The sequence below is a fragment of the Octopus sinensis genome, linkage group LG2 (genome assembly GCF_006345805.1).
Source record: "Octopus sinensis linkage group LG2, ASM634580v1, whole genome shotgun sequence".
Taxonomy (NCBI): domain Eukaryota; kingdom Metazoa; phylum Mollusca; class Cephalopoda; order Octopoda; family Octopodidae; genus Octopus; species Octopus sinensis.
Window position 1 is genome coordinate 80,651,528 of NC_042998.1, and position 21,181 is coordinate 80,672,708.

Below are 21,181 nucleotides of genomic sequence, written 5' to 3' on the forward strand. Positions count from 1 at the left end.
GTAATAAAGGTTTTAGGGGTATAATAAAATACCTAACTTACCTTCAGGTAGTGTCCCTCTCTTCCACACCTCATCTTCAATACCTCTCATATGTGCTACCATTCTCAATCCCCTCTCTTACCTGCTATTGATAACCCCCCCCCCTCCCACTTACTTTATGATCCTACTCATCATAGCCATTTCTAGTTCTGACTTCCATCTCTGCCACTGCACAACTTGCTTTCTCTTCACTCTCACACCTTGCACATCATCTTACTTTCTGATCTTTCAAAAAATTTCTCATACTGCCACTCTCCACACCTCCTATACTGCTGCTTGTCACTCTACCTTTCTGAGCCACTTCTATTTCTCTCTTATTTCCTCCCTCTATAATCAAATTTTCCATGACCCATACCTCCACCCTTGTTCGTCACTCATTACATCCACCTTTAATCCCATCTCTAATCATCTGTTACTCTCCTCTCACACTATTTTGAAATTACGTACTCTTTCTCCTCACCTCTGCCCCCAAGTCCCTGTCTATATTCTCCCTCATGGGGTACCCATGCATCTCCTCTACTGCAAAACCTTCGTTTCTGTTACTCTTTCTTACTTTAGCCTGGCACAAAACTGCCTCCTTCGTTAGCACCCAATTCCACTGTGAAGGGGTCTTCTTGTATGAGATGTTTGGTGACCCCCACTACTGCTGGTACCCAAATAAAGCACCCAGAACACTCTGTAAAGTGGTTGGCATTGGGAATGGCATGCAGCTGTAGAAACCAAAAGAGACACCAGAGACCAAGACAGCCCCCAGGCTAGTCACATCCTGATGAACTGTCAAACCCATGTTACAGTCTAGATCATAGATGTTAAATAATGATGATGATGATGATGATATGTATGTATATGTATATCTTTTTATTCTTTTACTTGTTTCAGTCATTTGATTGTGGCCATGCTGGAGCACTGCCTTTTGGTCAAAGAAATTTAGCTTGAACTGCTAAACTGCTAATTTTATGGGGATGTAAACACACCAACATCAGTTGTGAAGTGATGCTTAGTGGTGGTGGTGGGTGGGTGTTGGACAAACAGACACAAACACACACACACATAAATATATACATATATATATATATATTATTACATTAAGTACTGTTACTATTAGTAAAGCCACATGCTGGAAAGGGACACTAAAGTCACACTACTTCTGGTTATGTTTGCACTGATGGGTGGAGAATGTGTTACAGCACAGACCATGGAACTGCTTCGATATGCAACTGAACCTTTTCAAAAGAATTTTTTTCCTTGTTCATTTCCTCGACTTCCGCGTGTATGTATATTTTAATAAAGTGGTTTGACTTTAGCATTCCTTTCCAGTGTGTGGTTTTACTTATAGAAACAGCCCTTAATGTAATATTATGATGATGATCGTTTAACGTCTGTTTCCCATGCTGGCATGGGTTGGATGGTTCGACTGGGGGTCTGGGAAGCCAGGAGGCTGCACCAGGCTCCAGTCTGATCTGGCAGAGTTTTCTACAGCTGGATGCCCTTCCTAATGCCAACCACTCTGAGAGTGTAGTGGATACTGTTTACGTGCCACCGGCATGGGAGCCAGAGGGAGCTGGCATTGACACGTTTGGATGGTGCTTTTACATTCCACTGGCACAGGAGCCAGTTGGGGTGTGGGGCTGGCGTTGTGCGTTTATTGAGTGAAAACACCTAAAGCTCCACAAGGCTCCCGCAGGGAGTGGTGGCGATCCCTGTTATACTCTTTCGCCCCAACTTTCTCTCACTCTATCTTCCTGTTTCTTAAGTAATGCTGCGATGGACTGGCATCCTGTCCAGCTGGGGGGAACACGTACACCATATTACGAATGCTTTTTGAGAACGGCGAGGGAGAAACAGGAAAGCCGTCTACACTCGAAGGAAGTGAGGTCAGAAAGACAGTAGTCTTCTCATTGCTGGTCAGCGACGGGACAGAGGAGGAGGAGAAAGGGAGAGAGAAGGGAAATTTTCCTTGTGTTGTATGTCCTGTACTCTATTTTCTTGTTTCCTTTTCTTCTACCTTACTGTCTCCCCCTCTCTCTCTCTCATTCTTTCTGGTTTTCTCTACAACCATTCTCTTTTTTTCTCTCCCTTTCTCTTACTCCTCCTCCTCTGTCCTGTTGCTGACCAGCGACGAGAAAACTACTGTCTTTCTGACTTCGCTTCCTTCGAGTGTAGATGGCTTTCCTGTCTCTCCCTCGCTGTTCTCAAAAAGCATTCGTGATATTTTCTCTTGTTTGGCTTAACACCTCTCAATGTCTGTGTTACTGTTATTCTCCTTGTCCTGTCTTTTACTGTTTATATTTTGTACTGTCTTTACTGTCCTGTTTTTGTTACCATTTTTACCCCTCCGCAAAAAAATCTCAAATTATATTTAATTTGCCTTTTGCGGGAAGGAATGTTTCAATGAAGTCGTGTCTCGCCTTTACCTTCGAAACGCAGAGTAGATGAAACAGAGGCGACTGAAGAAGGGGAATTTTCCTTGTGTTGTATGTCCTGTACTCTATTTTTTCGTTGTTTAGGAAAAATGTCCATTTCCTTGGTTTTGTGTTTATGTTTTCGTTTCTCATTGTGTTCGACGTTTTTTTGGTGTCCTGTACCCATACATGCATGTATATATACATATAGATGTAGGTACGTACACATATGTATGTATATATGGATATGTTTTATTTATTCATTTGTTATTATATGATAGAATGCACGCATCCATTTCTGAGTATGTTTTTTCTTAATATATATATATAAAATACAAAATGGGGTAAGAATGCAAAACATCCAGAAGACGATGCAAAAAACACGGATGGGTCATTTGAAGCCTTTAATCTTCAGTCAAGAACTGGATCATCCTCACAATTTCGGCTGATTAATCTTGAGATTGCTCCAATCTGGCCAGCCTCAAGGATAAACTAAGCTAAGAGCATTAGATTCCTTGGAAAAAAGCTTCGAATGTATATGAAACAAGGATGGAAAATTGGACGATGCTACACGAATATAAATACAAAAAATAATACAAAAAAACAATAATAATAATAATAATAATAATAATAATAACAACAACAGGACATAACAACAGGCATCTTTCGACTGGAGACGAATTGAATTCAGCTGGCGTGTTGGGAATTAAGCCTTACAGCAGAGGAGAAATATCGCTGTGACAGCGACCGCTGCCAAACGCAAAAAGGCCAGCAGTCGACCAACGGTCATGTGAAAAGAGAAGAGAGAGAAAAAGAGGAACAAAGGAATTAAGGAGGGAGAGGAGAGAGAGAGAGAGAGAGAGAGAGAGAGAGAGAGTAGACGGAAGAATTAGGGAGTGGCGAGAAAAAGGAAGACACAGGAACAAAGTGAAGTGCAAAGTAAGAAAGGCAAAGAAATGTGAGAGGGGGGGGAGAGTGTTGTAGAAGTCGTACAAAGTTTAGTGAAATGTGTACTTACATATAAGAGAACAAATTGTACGTACGCTGCTATATATATATATATATATATATATATAAATACAAAATGGGACAAGAATGCAAAACATCCAGAAGATGATACAAAAAACATGGACAGGTCATTCGAAGCCTTTAATCTTCAGTCAAGAACCGGATCATCCTTGCAATTTCGGCTATATATATCTTCATTACCTGATCCAACAGCTTGATACCTCTGTAATTATTTGTATCTAAAGCGTCACCTTTACCTTTGTAGCAGTTGACTATTATGCTGCTACACCAGTCATTGGGTATGACTCCTTCGTGTATCACCTGGTTAACTATACAGGTGACTAGGCTATAGCTGACACTGCCAGATATTTTGAGCATCTCTGCAGTAATTCCTGTTGGGCCGGGGGCTTTCCCTGTCTTCATACTTTTAATTGCTTTATCAACCAAGGTACTGTCAACTCGGATAGCTGGTCCCTATATTGGGTTGACATCCAGCAGACTCTCTTTCTCCCATTTATTTTCTTTATTCAGCAACCTTTCATAATGGCGTCTCCAAACCTCTCTCTTTGCATCCTCATTTAGCGCAAGTGAACCATCATCCATGTGAACACATTTCTCTCCTACCACATCACGATTCTCTCTCACACACTGTCTTGCAACACGAAATACCTGAAGTCTTTGGTCCTCACGGCACAGAACATTTGCTTCCCCTCTGGCTAAATAAACCTGCCTCCTAGCTTCCCTTCTGGCAGTCTGCTACAATTCCTTGCTACCACTGTTCTTCCAGTCCTTCCAAGCCTGTTTCTTTTGTCTAATAGCCCTATATATATATATATATATATATATATATATATACACACATATATATATATACAGTTTCCGTCTACCAAATCCACTCACAAGGCTTTGGTTGGCCTGAGGCTATAGTAGAAGACACTTGCCCAAGGTGCCACGCAGTGGGACTGAACCCAGAACCATGTGGTTGGTAAGCAAGCTACTTACACAGCCACTCTGTGTATATGTGTATATATAAAAATTTCGATTCAGATGAATATGGTACTTAAGTTGAGGCACCAGAATTTAGTATGATATTATCCATACAATATCAAAATAAGGTGATTAAGATCAAAATAAGCAACAAGGATGTCCAGAGGTAATGCAGTACAATCGTTTCATGCAACTCCATTTAATTGAACAATGCAATCATTACATCAATTTAAAATGCAGAGCAATCTTCAGCTGCACAAAGTCATAGAATTTAATTAAATTAGAATGACACATTAGTATAATTTTACCCAAAATCTCCAAGGGGATAAGGAGATAGACAAAGAACACGTTTTACCAACAACATCACAGTTGTAACAGAAACTTTTTTCAAGAAACACTGCTTTTCACTGATTTTTCTATTATTTAGTTTTAATTACGTGTGTGTGTGTGTGTGTATGAGTTTTTATTATATCCACTAGTTTATCAAATCTGAGAGGAGACAAAGGGTAGTTTGGGGTGGAGTAGACAGACATTCTAAATGGCATAGTCATAAATCAAAATTTATTTGAAGCAATGTCATGAGGTTTGGTAAGAGAATACTTCAAACAAGATGTTGGCTGCTATTAAGCAGACCAATGCTAATGGGACAGGGGAAGTCTTATCATGTAGTACTACAGTTAATTACTATAAAACAATGCTGCTATATATATATATATATATATATATATATATATTAAGGTATGTAGAAAAATACAACATGGACAAGAACGTATAACTCATAGAAGACGATACAATAAACATGGACAGGACATTCGAACCCCTCAGTCTTCAGTCAAGAACCGGATCATCGTAGTAATTTCGGCTGATTAATCTTGAGTATATATATATATATATATATACAGATAAAGTTTAGGGTTATTCCAAAGATTAAGTAAACCATTTTACCCCTTTTCTATAATGTTCTACCAATGATTATTTTCTTTTATTATATTTTTAAAACTAGCTTTTATTTATTTATTTATAAAATTACTCTAAGTCTTCTATCTCTATAAATTTCATACTCAGCTTATATATATTCACTACTTAAAATAAAAAATCTGCTTAGACTAAAATTATTTAATATATAATTAGCATGTTCTTTTACCTCAATTTTCCTTTATTAATACCAGTAAATACCATTTAATCAATATTCAAAGATATATGTTAAGTTAGTATTTAAGTGTATATATATTGAACTATTTCTATATTTTCTTTTCTTCCCTCTATTGTGTAAAATTTGATATATACTAAAAGTATTCATAAATATTCTTCTTAATAATATGAACCTGAAGCCATGTGGTTGGGAAGCAAGCTTCTTACCATACAGCCACGCCTGCACAGGTTTATGAGACTGGTGAGAATGATGCTGTGAATGTTCCGCTTAAACTGTCACAAGTTGACACCTTCAGGAAAGGCAAGAACAGGGAGGGACTTCCAGAGAGCTGATGTTCTGGGGAAGAAGGGCTGGGATTAATGGTTGGTTCACAGCTTGAGGGGTTGGACGTGACATGAATGATGGGCAGAGGACTAATGAGTGGGTCAGGAATGTTTGAGAGGGTATGGCACAAACTCAGCCAGTTGTGTGTGTGTGTTTGTGTTTATTTTTGTCCCCGCCACCCACTACTTAGCTGATGTTGGATCGTTTAATTCCCCATAACCTGGTAGTTCAGCAAAAGAGAACGCTAAAATATATACCAGATTAAAAATATGAATTAATACTGGGGTTGATCTGTTTGGCTGAAATCTTTACAAGGCAACGCTCCAGCATGGTCGCAGTCCATTGGCCATTGTAGAAAGGCAAAGGAAGGACATAGCTTGCATGTGAGTAAGAGGCTGAGGTGTATTTGCTTAGTTGCTTTCTGGGTTAATCTGTTCAGGTTTTTGTAGAATAATATGGCTCATGGCATAATGAGGCAACATTCTCCAAGAATTGTAAAACAGAGTTCCATTTTGTATTTTGCAGATACCAATTTTGTTTCAAGTTAACTATATATAACCATTCACCAGGACCATGTAAATATATTGCTGGTGTTGGTAAGTATTTTCTGAATATATTTTATGCAAAGGACAAACATTCTGAATATGCTATTAACTTTATGAATGTATATTATTTATAGGTATAAACTTTGTTGTAGTTCCACATTACCAATAATGAGGTTCTTTGCTGCACCTCACTACCAAACATTGAAGCCACCATTCTTTGCCATTGCCTCTACTGGGCAGGTCACATCCGGTGTATGGAGCCCTCTTGTCTCCTGAGGATCATGCTCTTTGGAGAACTTGCAATTGGAAAGAGACCCAGAGGAGGTCTGAAATTCTGTTTTAAAGATCAGCTCAAACTAACATCCAGCCATCCTCATGAGAACAGATTGCCATGAATAGGACAGCGTGGAGGACTGTTATCTGCAGTGGAGCCAACTCCTTTGAGCAGATCAGACAACTGAATGAGGAGGTAAAGCACAGGAGAAGAAAGGAGCATCTTCAACATACTTGACCCGCACCGACCATTCTGTGCGAATTCTGCTCACGACTCTTTCACCACCAACTTGGACTCCAAAGTCACATTCAGCACAAACATCTGCCAAGGAGACTGGACAGAAACTGATGAACCCAATGCTTGGATATGAGCTGGAGTTGCTGATGACGAGTTCCTTTTGTACAGTTGGTTTGTACATCAGGTAGCAAGATGTCTCTAATTAAACTGATTTTGAGTTGAGTCATCTGTATCTCCTCAAGTGATGCTAAGTTGTCTTGGATCTTCTCCAAAGATGGTCGACTATGTCTTCTTGTGTTTTCCTCTTTTCTGCCATCCCTTTGATTATGCCTATCATCTTGAGTAGCCATTCTTCTGGCAGTCAGAGAATATGACATACCAGTCTCATTGTACTATCCATCACAGTCTCCTGCAGGCTGAACAGATTGATTCTTCTCAGGACTTATAAGAGTTTGAGATTCTATCTTTGGAAGTGATCTTGACTATTCTATATAGACACCATTGGTGGATTGCTTTCAAATCTCAGTGATCTCGGCAGCACTATCTGTTGTATATATCACCACATTTTCATATTTGTAGAGGTGGTCCTATCAAAAAGATATAGTTAACATGTCAGTGATCTGAAAAAATTGAAAATAAGCATACTTATAGCATATTTAGTGAAAATAATCTTTTCTACCCTAGACTCAAGGCTCGGAATTTATGGGGAGGGGGCCAGTTGATTAGATCGACCCCAGTATGCAACTGATATTTAATTTATTGACCCTGAAAAGATGAAAGGCAAAGTTGGCCTCGGCAGAATTTGAACACAGAACGTAAAAACAGAAGAAATACTGCTAAACATTTTGCCTGGTGTGCTAATGTTTCTGCCAGCTCTCCACCTTATTTAGTGAAAATAATGTGCTAGCTTTATGAAGTAAAGAAGTATACACATAAAAAAAAAGTACTGGTGTTGTTTGACAATTCTGTGTCAGCAAACTGTTGGTTAACTCTGTGCTTTTGAAGATGAGTCCATTGAAAAATCCTTTACTTGGGAAAAATAAGTGACAGGAAAGGCATCTAGCTGTAAAACAATACCTCAGTAATATGTATTCATCTAACCCATGCTGGTATGGAAAAACTACTCAAAACTTTTCATAAATAAACACTATTAAAATTTATATTAAATTTATATATGTTGTGCGCGCCACAAACAGCCAACATGATGTTGTCGAAAGAGCAGCTGCTGAGCAACAATCTTTTTTGTGCATGGCACAAAAGATTGTACAGCAGCTGACCTGGCTTCATCAAACCCAAGCCCGCAGGTGGGACTAACCACTATATACCAGACCACCACAGCAAACAGACACAGGATGGACACCGCCGGCAACAACGTACACCTCACGGCTGCTCAACCACTCAAATGTGGAAGTGATATATCTCGACTTTGCAAAAGCCTTTGATAAAGTCGATCATGGAATGATATGTCACAAACTGCGTGATCTCAACATAGTTGGAAAACTGGGAGAATGGCTTCATGACTTTCTGAAGGATAGAAGTCAGGTGGTAGTAGCCAATGGGGCCATCTCCATTAACACACAAATAGTGAGCGGTGTTCCGCAGGGCACTGTTCTGGGACCACTACTGTTCATAATGGCCCTCTCAGACATGCCCTCAGCCACGCAGAGAGCCACGATCACAAGTTATGCAGATGATACAAAAGTTTCACAGGAAATACAGAACCCTGAGGACACTAAACACCTGCAATGTGAGCTGGACGAAATATACAAGTGGGCTGAAAAGAATAGCATGCAGTTCAATGCTGGAAAGTTTCAAGCTTTATACTATCAGCATGCAAAACTGAATGCAATACCCAATGAATACACTGGACCCGGAGGGATTGCAATCCCAGAGGCACAATCAGTGCGTGACCTGGGTATTCACATGAGTGATGATGCGACCTTTCATGTACATGTTGCTAAACTGACAATGAAATGTAGACGGCTGGCTGGATGGATTCTTAGAACCTTTAGAACAAGAGAACAAGAAACCATGATGGTCCTCTGGAAGACACTTGTCCTAAGCCACTTTGACTATTGCTCTCAGCTATGGTCACCATCCAGTGTCAAGTTGATCACAGAACTTGAGGCGATCCAACGAAGCTACACAAAGAAGATAGCCTCTATGCAGAATGTAAGCTACTGGGAAAGACTCAAGAGATTAAAATTATATTCCCTGGATCGCAGGCGGGAAAGATATGCCATAATATACATCTGGAAGATCCTGGAGGGAAGTGTCCTGAACTTTGGCATCGAGAGTTACGCAAATGCCAGAACTGGGCGCCACTGCGTGGTGCCTAGGACTCCAAACCTGCCATCAAGATGTAGGACAAGATTCTGTGATAGCCTGGGCTTCCGAGGCCCACAGCTCTTCAATATCCTCCCGAAGAACCTGAGAGACCTGCATGGGGTGGATACAGATGTCTTTAAAATGAAGCTGGATCTCTTCCTGTCAGGTGTCCCAGATGAACCAACTTCACGGCAGGAGGGACAGATGAGGGCAGCTGCATCGAACTCTCTCATGCACCAAATAGCAGTCGCTAGAAAGCCTCCATGAAGTGAAACCAAGTAGCAACACCAAATGGCGGTGCCCCAGCATGGCCACAGCTCATAAGCTGAAACTAGAATCAATCATTTAAAAATAGATTTCTTCAAAAGATTCATAATGCAATGCATTGGAATAAATATTTTATGGTATATTTGCTTAAATTTCTAAATAAAATGGAATCCAAGGCAACTGGTGATAGTTTATGTCAACAAAACTTGTATTTTTTGAGAAAAGCAACAGAAAGAGTTCAATGAAATTGCTGTGGAGACGGGAATGCCCAACATTTCAGACAGAGTTCTTCATCAGAGTAAACTTGACAAGAGGGAAATGAAAGAAAGATAGCATTGTTTAATGCCTGCTTTCCATGCTGGCATGCGTTGGACGGTTTGACTGAGGGCTGGCAAGCCAGGACACTGCACCAGGCTCCAATCTGATCTGGCAAGGTTTCTACAGCTGGATGCCCTTCCTAACGCCAACCACTCTGAGAGTGTAGTGGGTGCTTTTTACATACCACCGGCACAGGGGCCAGTCAGGCAGCACTGGCATTGACCACATTCGAATGGTGCTTTTTATGTGCCAGCAGCACAGGAGCCAGTCAGGTGGCACTGGCATTGACCACATTCATATGATGCTTTTTATATACCACCAGCACAGGTGCCAGTCAGGCGATATGCAGTTTATTAGCATTTTCTTTAAATTGAGATGTTTGTCAACCATTTCATATGATGAAAGTTGAGATGGGCACCATTATACTTTCGTTAAGGCGGCAAGCTAGCAGAATTGTTAATGAGTCAAACAAAATGCTTTGTTGGATGCCTTCTAGCTTTTTACTTTCTGAGTTCAAATACCACTGAGCTTAACTTTCCCTTTCATCCTTTCAGAGTTGATAAAAAAAAAAAAAAACTACTAGGTTTTAATGTATTTGTCTTGTCCTGTCTCTTCAAAACTGCTCTCATTTTTTACTAAAATTAGTAAGAAAGAATCATACATTTTGTTATAATATTGTATGTTTTATAAGGTGGCAAGCTGTTAGAAATGTTAGCACGCCAGGTGAAATGCATAGTGGTATTTCGTCTGTCTTTACGTTCTGAGTTCAAATTCCACCAAGGTTGACTTTGCCTTTTATCCTTTCAGGGTCGATAAATTAAGTACCAGTTGTGCACTGGGGTTGATTTAATCAACTGGCCCCCTCCCCCATAATTTTGGGCCTTGTGCCTAGAATAGAAAAGAATATTGTATGTTTTATAGAAACCACTAAATACGTATATGTAGATACAACAGAAGGCCAAATCAAATCCAGCCAAAAGATTTCCTCATCACAGTACTCAAACCTATATTACCATTATAGCAATCTTTTGATAAACATTACTTATTTATCATACTTGTTATTATTTTCAGAAAATGGTTCTGAAGATATGCATACTTTACCAAATGGCTTGACATTCATTACTTCTGTGAGTAGAATATTTTTGCTTTGTTTTTCTCTTATTTCCTCAATGATTGACAGTAAATGTAAGATACTCATGTGGAAATGGTATGGGCTTATTGACTCATTGATCTGGGGTTGAAATACATTGCAGGCATTTCATTGTTTACACTTGCGTCGGAAATTAATTAGCACTTCTCAAATTTCTACATTTTCTTACATTTTCTTAATTTAATTAACTTATTATCAGAAACGAACTCGTTTTTAATCAAAAATTTATTAAAACATATCCCAGCACACCACATAATTGTTATTAATCGTGAAATTTAGTCAATATCTTGTTGCTCCTCCTTTGGCAGCAATGACAGCTGCTACGCGGGTCGGCATGCTGTCTATGAGTGCCTGCAGGTACTATGCAGGGATGGCCCCTCATGCAGCAAGAAGTGCCCCAAACAGCTCGTGTCGGTTCCTGTATTGCTGCACATTCAAATCCCTACACAATCGACTCCAGAGGTTCTCAATAGGGTTCAGGTCAGGTGACTGGCCAGCACGTACTCCTCGCCACCAAAGAGGTATCCCGTACTATCTCAACGTACTTTGCTGCGTTGATGTTGCCTTCGACGGCATAGAGCCACCCAACACCACTGTAGCTGAACGCCCCTCACACCATCAGACCACCCACACCATGCTTCATGGTGAGCAAATGAAGGGTGCTAATTAATTTCTGACAGTAGTGTATTTGCACACTGACAAAATAAAGTCAGTCCATTTATTTGAGACCCTAACAAAGCTCATGGTTCTGTTGTTCTCCCTCTGACTAAGTCATTAGGTAAACAAAAACAAAACCTCAGAGTCAGTGGCAACTTATAACTGTGTGTGTTGGTGGATACCAATTAATTAAATTGTCATTGATTTGATTAGTTTAACCCCAGTATTTTATGGGCAGCATGCACAGTATGGCCAAATAGTTAAGAAGTTTGTTTCACGATCATGATGTAAGTTCAGCTCTACTGTGTGGTGTCTTGGGAAACTGTCTTTTTCTTTAGACCCGAACCAATCAATGTCTCATAAGTGGAACTGATAAATGGAAACTGTATGGGAGCCTGCCATATGTGTGTGTCTGCCACTCTCCACACTTTTTAAAATTTACTCACCTACCCACTCACCCAGTCCAATCCTTTGTATCTTCTTTGTAATTTGTGGGTTTGCCCTGACTCTGGGCTAACCATGTATCTTACAGCAAGACACCTGTTATTGTCCCTCTATCATACATTAACCTCAGATCACTTGGCATAAAGCCACCTCCCTCAACACTATACTCTTCCTCTTAGTTGGTCTAAAGAAAACAGTGATATGATGTATACATCCTTTTGACATTATTACAGGTGGCTCTGCTCTTTCAAAGACCTTTGGAATAAAAAAAAAATCTCTTTCCTTGAAAACCAGTAAACATTCAGGACATGAAGGGCATTAAATAAGTCCCTGTCCAGCCCATACTAGCATGGAAAAACAGACATTATACAAACAAAATTTCCTCCTTTATAAAAATCAAACAAACAAAACAATCAGTCAAACAAAATGTATTTTATATTTTAACATTTTTCAGGGTTTTCTTGTTGATTACCTCAGCCAGGGTAAGAACACTAATAGTATGGGACGTATCCTTCTCTATGATATGTCTAAAGACAGTAACCAAGAAATCATTGAATTAGAACTTGAGAATTTTCATCCTCAGAGATTTGTTCCTCATGGTATCAGTGCTTGGCAAGATGATAATGGTAAGTTGTATTTGAAATTTTGAGCATTCTTTTATTTTGGCCCTGGTTTCAACCATTGGACTGCAGCCCATGTTGGACTCGTATATAGGCACTGCGGAACTGCAACACCCCCTACTTCCACTCAATAGTATTGATTACATTCAATATAACGAGTCCTTTTTTTCTTTAATTCTTTCTTTATACTTGTACATTTTATAATCCTTATGCTTAATGTCAGTAGCCATCCTCTGGTTTATAAAAAAAATACAAAAATCCTTGTATAGAATTGTGCACTTCACAGTTCCAGTGATGCAGTGTTTGGCTATTGTGCGCATGCTCACATGTTCGAAATAAGAATCTTCACACTAGGGAGAGAGAGAGCACTGCATGAATGACAGTGCTGACCCTCATATTCCAATGAAAAGTAGTGTTTCCTTTGGACTCCGCATGTGTTGTGTTTAAAAACATGTTTATATTCTTGAATGTGATAAAGTATAGAATTAGATTATTATCCTGCTTCCAGCTTCAGTGTTGCTGCCAGGATTTGAAAAATAGGGCTGATTTTCTCTGCCTTATTTTGTGATTTAGTGGGGATTTTTGAAAAACATGGGGAAATTCACAGCGGTGTTCAGTAAACAAATTAAACACACTACCAGGCAGTGGGTAAAATGTGACCCGATCAAGTTTATGTATAAATTTTCTGTTTATATGTTTATTTCCTTTTACACAATATTAAAACGACGGCTAAAAATTTTCTGAAGCAGCACCCCAACTAATTTTATCTGTGAGCCGCCACTGATTATAACGTCCCCTCTCTAACTTATGTCTGTCTGTTGTTTATTTTTATGAAGTTCTTATAGTGGCTGTCGTTGGCTGTTCAAGTGCATGTTATTAAATGGAACAACAGTTAGTATAAATCACCATGAGATATTTTTGTGTATAAATATATTGTTTATTCTGTGTTCAGCTTCTGTGGTGGAAGCATGTAGTATGAAACAAAAACATATGCGTTTACATACAAAGAAAGTTTTGATTTTTGCTTTTGCATTGAAAGAAGTAACATAATATTTGTATTACAGTATGTATGCATGTGTGTAATGAGAACAGTCATTTTGAGAATGTGTGTGTGTGATAAAATATCTTTGTTTATGAACCATATATCTTGTATTGAGGTGAATAGACATGTGAGTCGCATGTAGGAGATTGTGTGTGGAGCTGCAGAGAAGACATGTGTCTTTGACCAAAGCCTGGCAGGAACTGAAGCTGTTTCTACAGTGTAGCTCAGAATGAGGCTAGTGTCTCAGAATGAGGCTAGTGTATCAAAGTGAGGCCGGTGTATCAAGGTGAGGCTAGACTCCTCATCGATATATTCGTCTACTGTGCAGGTCAACTCATATTACTATGTAATATGCAGCTCTGCTACACTGTATTTCATCAAATGGCTAAGGCTTTTTCTTTTTCTTGACAGAAAGGGCTGCAACTAGTTTACTCTGTTATACATAATTTACTCTGTTAAACATAGATTATGCTTTTTATAAGTGGTTTATACCATTATATATGATTTATATCACTATATGTAGTTTATTAGGTGGTGAGCTGGCAGAATCGTTTGCACACGGGGCAAAATGCTTAGCGGTATTTCACCTGTCTTTACGTTCTGAGTTCAAATTTCGCTGAGGTTGACTTTGCTATTTATCCTTTCATTTGAGCGTGAATGTTGCCAGTGCCGCCTGACTGGCTCCTGTATCTGTGGCACGTAAAAAGCACTATTCGAGCATGGTCGATGCCAGTACTGCCTGACAGGCTCCCATTTCAGTGGCACATAAAAAGCACCATTAAAGCATGGTCAATGCCAGTACTGCCTGACTGGCCCTCGTGGCGTTGGCATGTAAAAAGCACCCACTACATTCTTGGAGTGGATGGTGTTAGGAAGGACATCCAGCTGTTGAAACTGTGCCAGATCATATTGGAACCTGGTGCAGCCTTCTGGCTTACCAGCCTTCAGTCAAACCATCCAACCCATGCCAGCATGGAAAGCAGACGTTAAACGGCGATGATGATGATGATGATAATGGGGGGGGGGGTCGATAAATTATGTACCAGTTGTGCACTGGGGGTTGATCTAATTGACTGGCCCCTTCCCAGCAAATTCCAGGCCTTGTGCCTTTAATTGAAAGGGTTATATGTAGTTTATGCTGTTGTTATACATTGTTTATGTCACACACATGGTTTATGCTGTTATACATGGTCTATATCATTAAATGTGGTTTATGCTGTTATATGCACTTCCATGTGTTTATATACATAGTTATAGGTTCAGGTTTGACTCCTGAACTTATAACTTTGTGCTTTTCAACCTCTGCTTCTCTCCTTGCTAAATATTCCTTTTGCCTAGCTTCTCTTCTAGCTACACAGTGCTGGTGCCAATAAAAAGCACCCAGTACATTCTGTAAAGTGGTTGGCATTAGGAAGAGCATCTAACCATAGAAAGCAAGCCAAACAAAACAACTGCAACTTGGTGCAGCTCTCCAGCTTACTGCATCTAGTCAAGCTGTGCAACCCATACCAGCATGAAAAACAGACATCAAATGGTGTATGGGCATGTAAAGTTTCGATCTTTAAGGAAGAGGTTCATGTCCTTTTTTTGTAAAGAGTTTTAAGTTAAGTTAAACTTTTTAAAGAGTTTTAAGTTAAATTTTCAAGACTTCTAATAAATAATGTTTAAATTCTGTACGAGGTGGTCGAAATTTTAGTTGGTAGATTGTAAATCTATTTGTAAGTTATGTTTATATATTCATTTTGCAAGATTCTTGATGTGAATTTGTGTGTTGAAACAGACATTGTTGTATTTGGAGATAGTCATTTTGTCAGTTTAGCCAATGAACACATACACACTATGTTTTTGATGTTCACTTGCTTCAGCTATATTTTATGTTAATTGTATTTCGGCCAGAGTTCTTTAGTCACACTTCTGCGACCTCATCAACAGGAATACAAAATGGCAGATCGTTTGTAAAGAGAGACACACAAAAAAGAAAGAAGAAAGCACAGGACCACTGATGAGGTCACAGAAGTGTAATGAAAGAACTCTGGCTGAAATACAATTAATATAAAATATAGCTGAAGCAAGTGAACACCAAATATATAGGGCTTGTGTTTTCATTGGCTAAACAGGCAACACGACCACCCCCAAATACAACAATAACTATTTATAATTGTTCTACTTTCTCGTGGTTTTATATCTCTATCTTCTGTTCTTTCCAGACATGTCCTCTTGGCCTGAGTAATATTGTAAATTGTATTATTTCCATACATGTATACATTACATCATTCTTTTGATCTTTGTTTTATTTTTGAATTGATTGATATATTCATAAAGGAAAAGTCACTGTTTTTGTGGTAAATCATTTGGTGAAAGGAGACCAAATCGAGTCCTTCGAATATCTTCCAGAGAAAAAAGCACTTCGACACGTAACTTCATTTAAAGATGGCAGCATGAGAAAGTTAGCTTTTTTTCTTATATTTTCCTTCTACTTTTTTTTTTAAAGAAGAGATCTATGTTGTGCTTATTTATTTTGTTTTGTTTTTTATTGGCATATTTTAGCTTTTGTAGGATTTAACTGAAAAGCATCATCACATGTGGCTGTGTGGTAAGAAGCTTGCTTCCCAACCACATGGCTCTGGGTTCAGTCCCACTGTGTGGAACATTGGGTAACTGTCTTCTGCTATTGCCTTAAGCCAACCAAAACCTTGGGAGTGGATTTGGAGGACAGAAACTAAAAGAAGCCTGTTGTATATATATGCATATATCTATGTCATTGTTGTCTGTGTTTGTCTCCCCGCCCCTCACCGCTTGACAACTGGTGATAGTGTGTTTATGTCCCTGTAACTTAGCGGTTTGGTAAAAGAGACCGATAGAATAAGTACTAGGCTTAAAAAACATAAAGTTCTGGGATTGATTCATTTGACTAAAACTCTTCAAGGTGGTGCTCCAGCATGGCCTCAGTCTAATCACAGGAATAAATAAAAGATACATGAATGTAGCAGATTTTAAAATAAAAGATAAGCACAGAGTGGTGCTTTGCTTGACCAAAATTCTTCAAGGTGGTGCCCTAGTATGGCCACAGTCCAGTGATTGAAACTTATAAAGTAAGTATTTGTTTGTAATGTCACTGCTAGTCTACTTAGTGCACAGTGAGCCTGCAGTTGTTACCATTTGGTCATGGTCAGACTCACTCCCCACTTCATTGCCCACCTTCTATTTTGAACCAAATTTAATTAATTAAACTTTTGGTGTTGTTTTACTTGCCTTTATTAACTAGAACAGATTGTTAAGCTAATGATTCTCTTTATTCACTAAAAGTGTCATTTTAATAAATTCAAAATTTCTTGGTTCATTAAAGTAGTGGAGGAACATGGTCTAGTGGTTAGAGCAGCGGACTCGCAGTCGAGGGATCGAGAGTTTGAATCTCAGACCGGACGGTGTGTGTGTTTATGAGTGAAACACCTAAGCCCCACGCAGCTCCGGCAGAAGGTAATGGTGAAACTCCTGCTGACTCTTTTGCCACAACCTTCTCTCACTCTTTCCTACTGCATCTTGCAGCTCACCTGCGATGGACCGTTGTCCCGTCCAGGTGGGGAACCTATATGCCAAGAAACCGGGAAACCGGCCCTTATGAGCCAGGCATGGCTCGGGAAGGAACAAACAAAAGAAGGAAGGTTCATTAAAGTGTGTCTCTTAATATCAACTTTACTATTTACTTATCATGCAGAGTGTGAGCCTGAGTATCTTTATTCGTTATTTGTTTAGTTATTCATAGGTGCAGGAGTGGCTGTGTGGTAAGTAGCTTGCTTACCAACCACATAGTTCGGGGTTCAGTCCCACTGCGGGGCACCTTGGGCAAGTGTTTTCTACTATAGCCTCGGGCTGACCAAAGCCTTGTGAGTGGATTTGGTTGAGGGAAACTGAAAGAAGCCTGTCGTGTGTATATATATATATATATATATATATATATATATACACACATATATGTTTGTGTTTGTACCCCTGCCATTGTTTGACAGCCAATGTTGGTGAGTTTACATATCCATAACTTAGTGCTTTAACAAAAGAGACCGATAGTATAAGTACTAGGCTTACAAAAAATAAGTCCAGGGGTTGATTTGTTCAGCTGAAACAAATAAAAGAATAAAAGAATTCATTTTAAAAGAGAACATTTTGGCCTCTTTTGTAAGTCTGTTGAGCTTTAGACAATGTCAAGTGTTTCATATTAACATATTGTACCATTTGTCTGGTGAAGCTCCAACTCATGAATCCAGGAGTTTTGGGAAGTATGGGAGGTACCCTTTTAGACACCACTTCTAGGGCCACTCTGCCCTGGGAGAGTAGTCCCTCTCAAGGGTTTCTGTTATTGGTCAAATAACTCTGAATGTCTTTAGTCATTCAGAGATGAGAGGAGGACCAGCTCTAGACTAGAGTGAGCTTACTCTGATGTCATATCAGCTTTAAATAAGTCCCATTGACTCAAGAGTAAGCTTCAGAGAGAACAGAAATTAGCAGAGTAAAATGTATTTAACCCTTACATTACTGTATTTATTTTTGAGATGCTCTGTGTTTCTTTCAATTACTTTAAATAAAAATCAAAAATCAAAATCAAATTCGATGACTGGCGTCCATGCTAGCGGGGTGCAAAGAGCACCATACGAGTGTGATCATTGACAGAGCGGCTAACCAGCTTCCTTGCCAGTGGCACTTAAAAGGCACCATTCGAGCGTGATCGTTACCAGCGTCGCACTACTGGCACTCGAGTCCCGTGCTAGTAGGGTATTAAGAGCACCATCTGAGTGTGATCGTTGCCAGAGCGGCCATCTGGCCTCTGTGCCGGTGGCACATAAAAAACACCATTCGAGTGTGATCATTACCAGCATCGCCTTACTGGCACCTGCGCCGGTGGCATGTATAAACGATTCGAGCGAGGTTGTTGCCAGTGCCGCCTGACTGGCCCCGTGCCGGTGACACGTAAAAGCACCCACTACACTCTCGGAGTGATTGGCGTTAGGAAGGGCATCCAGCTGTAGAAACTCTGCCAGATCAAGATTGGTGCCTGGTGCAGCCATCTGGTTCGCCATCCCACAGTCACACATCCAACCCATGCTAGCATGGAAAGTGGACGTTAAAAGATGATGATGATGATAACAAAGAATTTAGTAAAATAACTCAGTTATCATTAAGCTAGTGTTAGGAATGTAAATTGTGACTAGGTTTGGTGGAAGATTTTAATTCAAAACTTATGAAAACTAGACAGTTGTACTCAGAACCAGAGCCAGTTGCATGGCACGATAATGACTCTACCAGCTTGTTACCTTGATTGCTATGAATATGACATACTCTACCCCATTAGTATTTAAACTGGCCTTATCTGTCCTGATTGTTCTATCTGTTTTATGTTCAAACTGGCCTGACCCAACCTCTTACTCCTACCTGACAATGTTATTCTAAAATAAACAGTCACATCATTGAAATCTCAAACCTACAAGATAATGCTTGGTTAATTCAAAGCGATGTGTATAAATAAGTATTATATTTGACAGAGTGTGTAGCTTAGTGGTTAGGGCATCTGGCTCACGATCTTAAGGTCATGAGTTCAATTCCCAGCAATGCATTGTTTCCTTGAGCAAGACACTTTATTTCATGTTGTTCCAATCCACTAAGCTGGCAAAAATGAGTAGTACCTTTATTTCAAAGGGCCAGCCTTGTCACACTCTGTGTCATGCTGAATCTCCCTTTAAGGGTACATGTGTCTGTGGAGTGCTCAGCCACTTGCATGTTAATTTTACAAGCAAGCTATTCCATTGATTGTATCAGCTGGGACCCTCATTGTTATAACCGATGGAGTGCTCTCATATTTGACAGAGCAATCTGAATAGTAAAGAGTTAATGCATTAAAAACTTTTTTCCCTGAATACGCACTGCTATAATTGTGGTGCATCTAAAATGTCTGTGCATCTTTTATGCCATCAAATATTGTATTTAAAGAAAATCAAAAATCAAAATCTAGTTTTTCTTTCTAATGTATTATTGTTTATTATTTACAGTGTAAATGATGTGGTAGCTACCAGCAACAGAACCTTCTATTTCACCAACTGGTCACACTACAGGAATTTTATTGGCAAATTACTCGAGATGTTATTGCTTTTGCCATGGACCCATGTATACTACCATGATGGCGAGGTTTACCGATTGGTTGCTGAGGATTTAGTTATGGCTAATGGCATAGCGATGTCAAATGATGAAAAGTAAGTTGTTGCTTTGAAACTACCAAGTGTTTTGATTCTTCACTGATAAGGCTTGTGTTCTATTAGTAAATACAAAAGTTGTTATTGAAGGTCAGGTTGATTGTATTTCTATGACCATTCATAAAATATGTGAGGTCTGATCAAAATGTATTGGGTCTGGTGCTACAAAAAGGAAGCTACATCATATATCAATTTGGCATTTAATCTCTTTTGAAGTAGTTTCCTTCTGAAACCATATACTTTATCCAGTGATCTTACCATTGATAGAAGTATTCTTGGAACTCCTCTTTTGGGATAGTGAGTAGCTGCCTTGCTGCATTCACTTGGGTTTCCTCAACATCTTGAAATCTTGTTCCTTTCAACAGGGATTTGATTTTTGTGCTGGTTTCAGCGTCATAGCCATAGATCCACAATTCTTCACCTGTTATGACCATTTTCAAAAAAGTTTTCATCTTCATTGACACAGTCATGGAGATCCTGATCTTTTTGAAACAACCTCACTCTACACACTTTAATTCCAAGTATGTATGTGTATATATGTGTGTGTGTGTGTGTGTAAGTGTGTATATATGTGAGTGTGTGAAGGCATGTGACTTAGTGGCTGGGATATATGGCTCACAATCATAAGGTCATGTGTTCAATTCCTGGCAGTGTGTTGTGTCCTTGAGCAAGACGCTTTATTTGTTATTACTCCAGTTTACTCAGGTGGCAAAAATTAAGTTGTACCTGTAGTGCAAAGGGCCATCTTTGATGTACTCTGTTTCACACTGAATCTCTCTATGAACTATGTTAAGGGCATGTATGTTTGTGGAGTACTCAGCCACGTGCACACTCATTTCATGAGCAGGCTGTTTGTTTGATCATATCAACTGGAATACTTGTCGTTGTTAGTGACAAAGAGTCAGGCACATATATATATGTATGTGTGTATGTATGTATATATGTATGTGTATATGAGTGTGTGTGTGTGTATATATATATATATATATATACAAGGTGATTCAAAAGTCTCCATACATAGGAAGAAATTATGTTATAAGAAGCAGTTTATAAGATCCCCTAAGTCACCTGATCTGACCCCTCTTGATTTCTATCTTTGGGGGAATTTGAAAGGCATGGTGTATTGCGGCTAGATAAAAGACATAAA

General features: G+C 39.3%; 1 protein-coding gene across 2 annotated transcripts in view; it reads left to right on the plus strand.

Moving 5' to 3' along the window:
* LOC115223773 (serum paraoxonase/lactonase 3) overlaps positions 1 to 21,181 on the plus strand; it is a 49,249-nt gene that overhangs the window by 18,835 nt on the left and 9,233 nt on the right. For both annotated transcript variants that reach the window (XM_029794439.1, XM_036514604.1), the window contains exons 3-7: positions 6,439 to 6,509; positions 10,954 to 11,009; positions 12,588 to 12,759; positions 16,118 to 16,241; positions 19,834 to 20,034. In XM_029794439.1, coding sequence (XP_029650299.1) covers positions 6,439 to 6,509; positions 10,954 to 11,009; positions 12,588 to 12,759; positions 16,118 to 16,241; positions 19,834 to 20,034 — 624 coding nt within the window. The remainder of the gene's footprint in view (positions 1 to 6,438; positions 6,510 to 10,953; positions 11,010 to 12,587; positions 12,760 to 16,117; positions 16,242 to 19,833; positions 20,035 to 21,181) is intronic.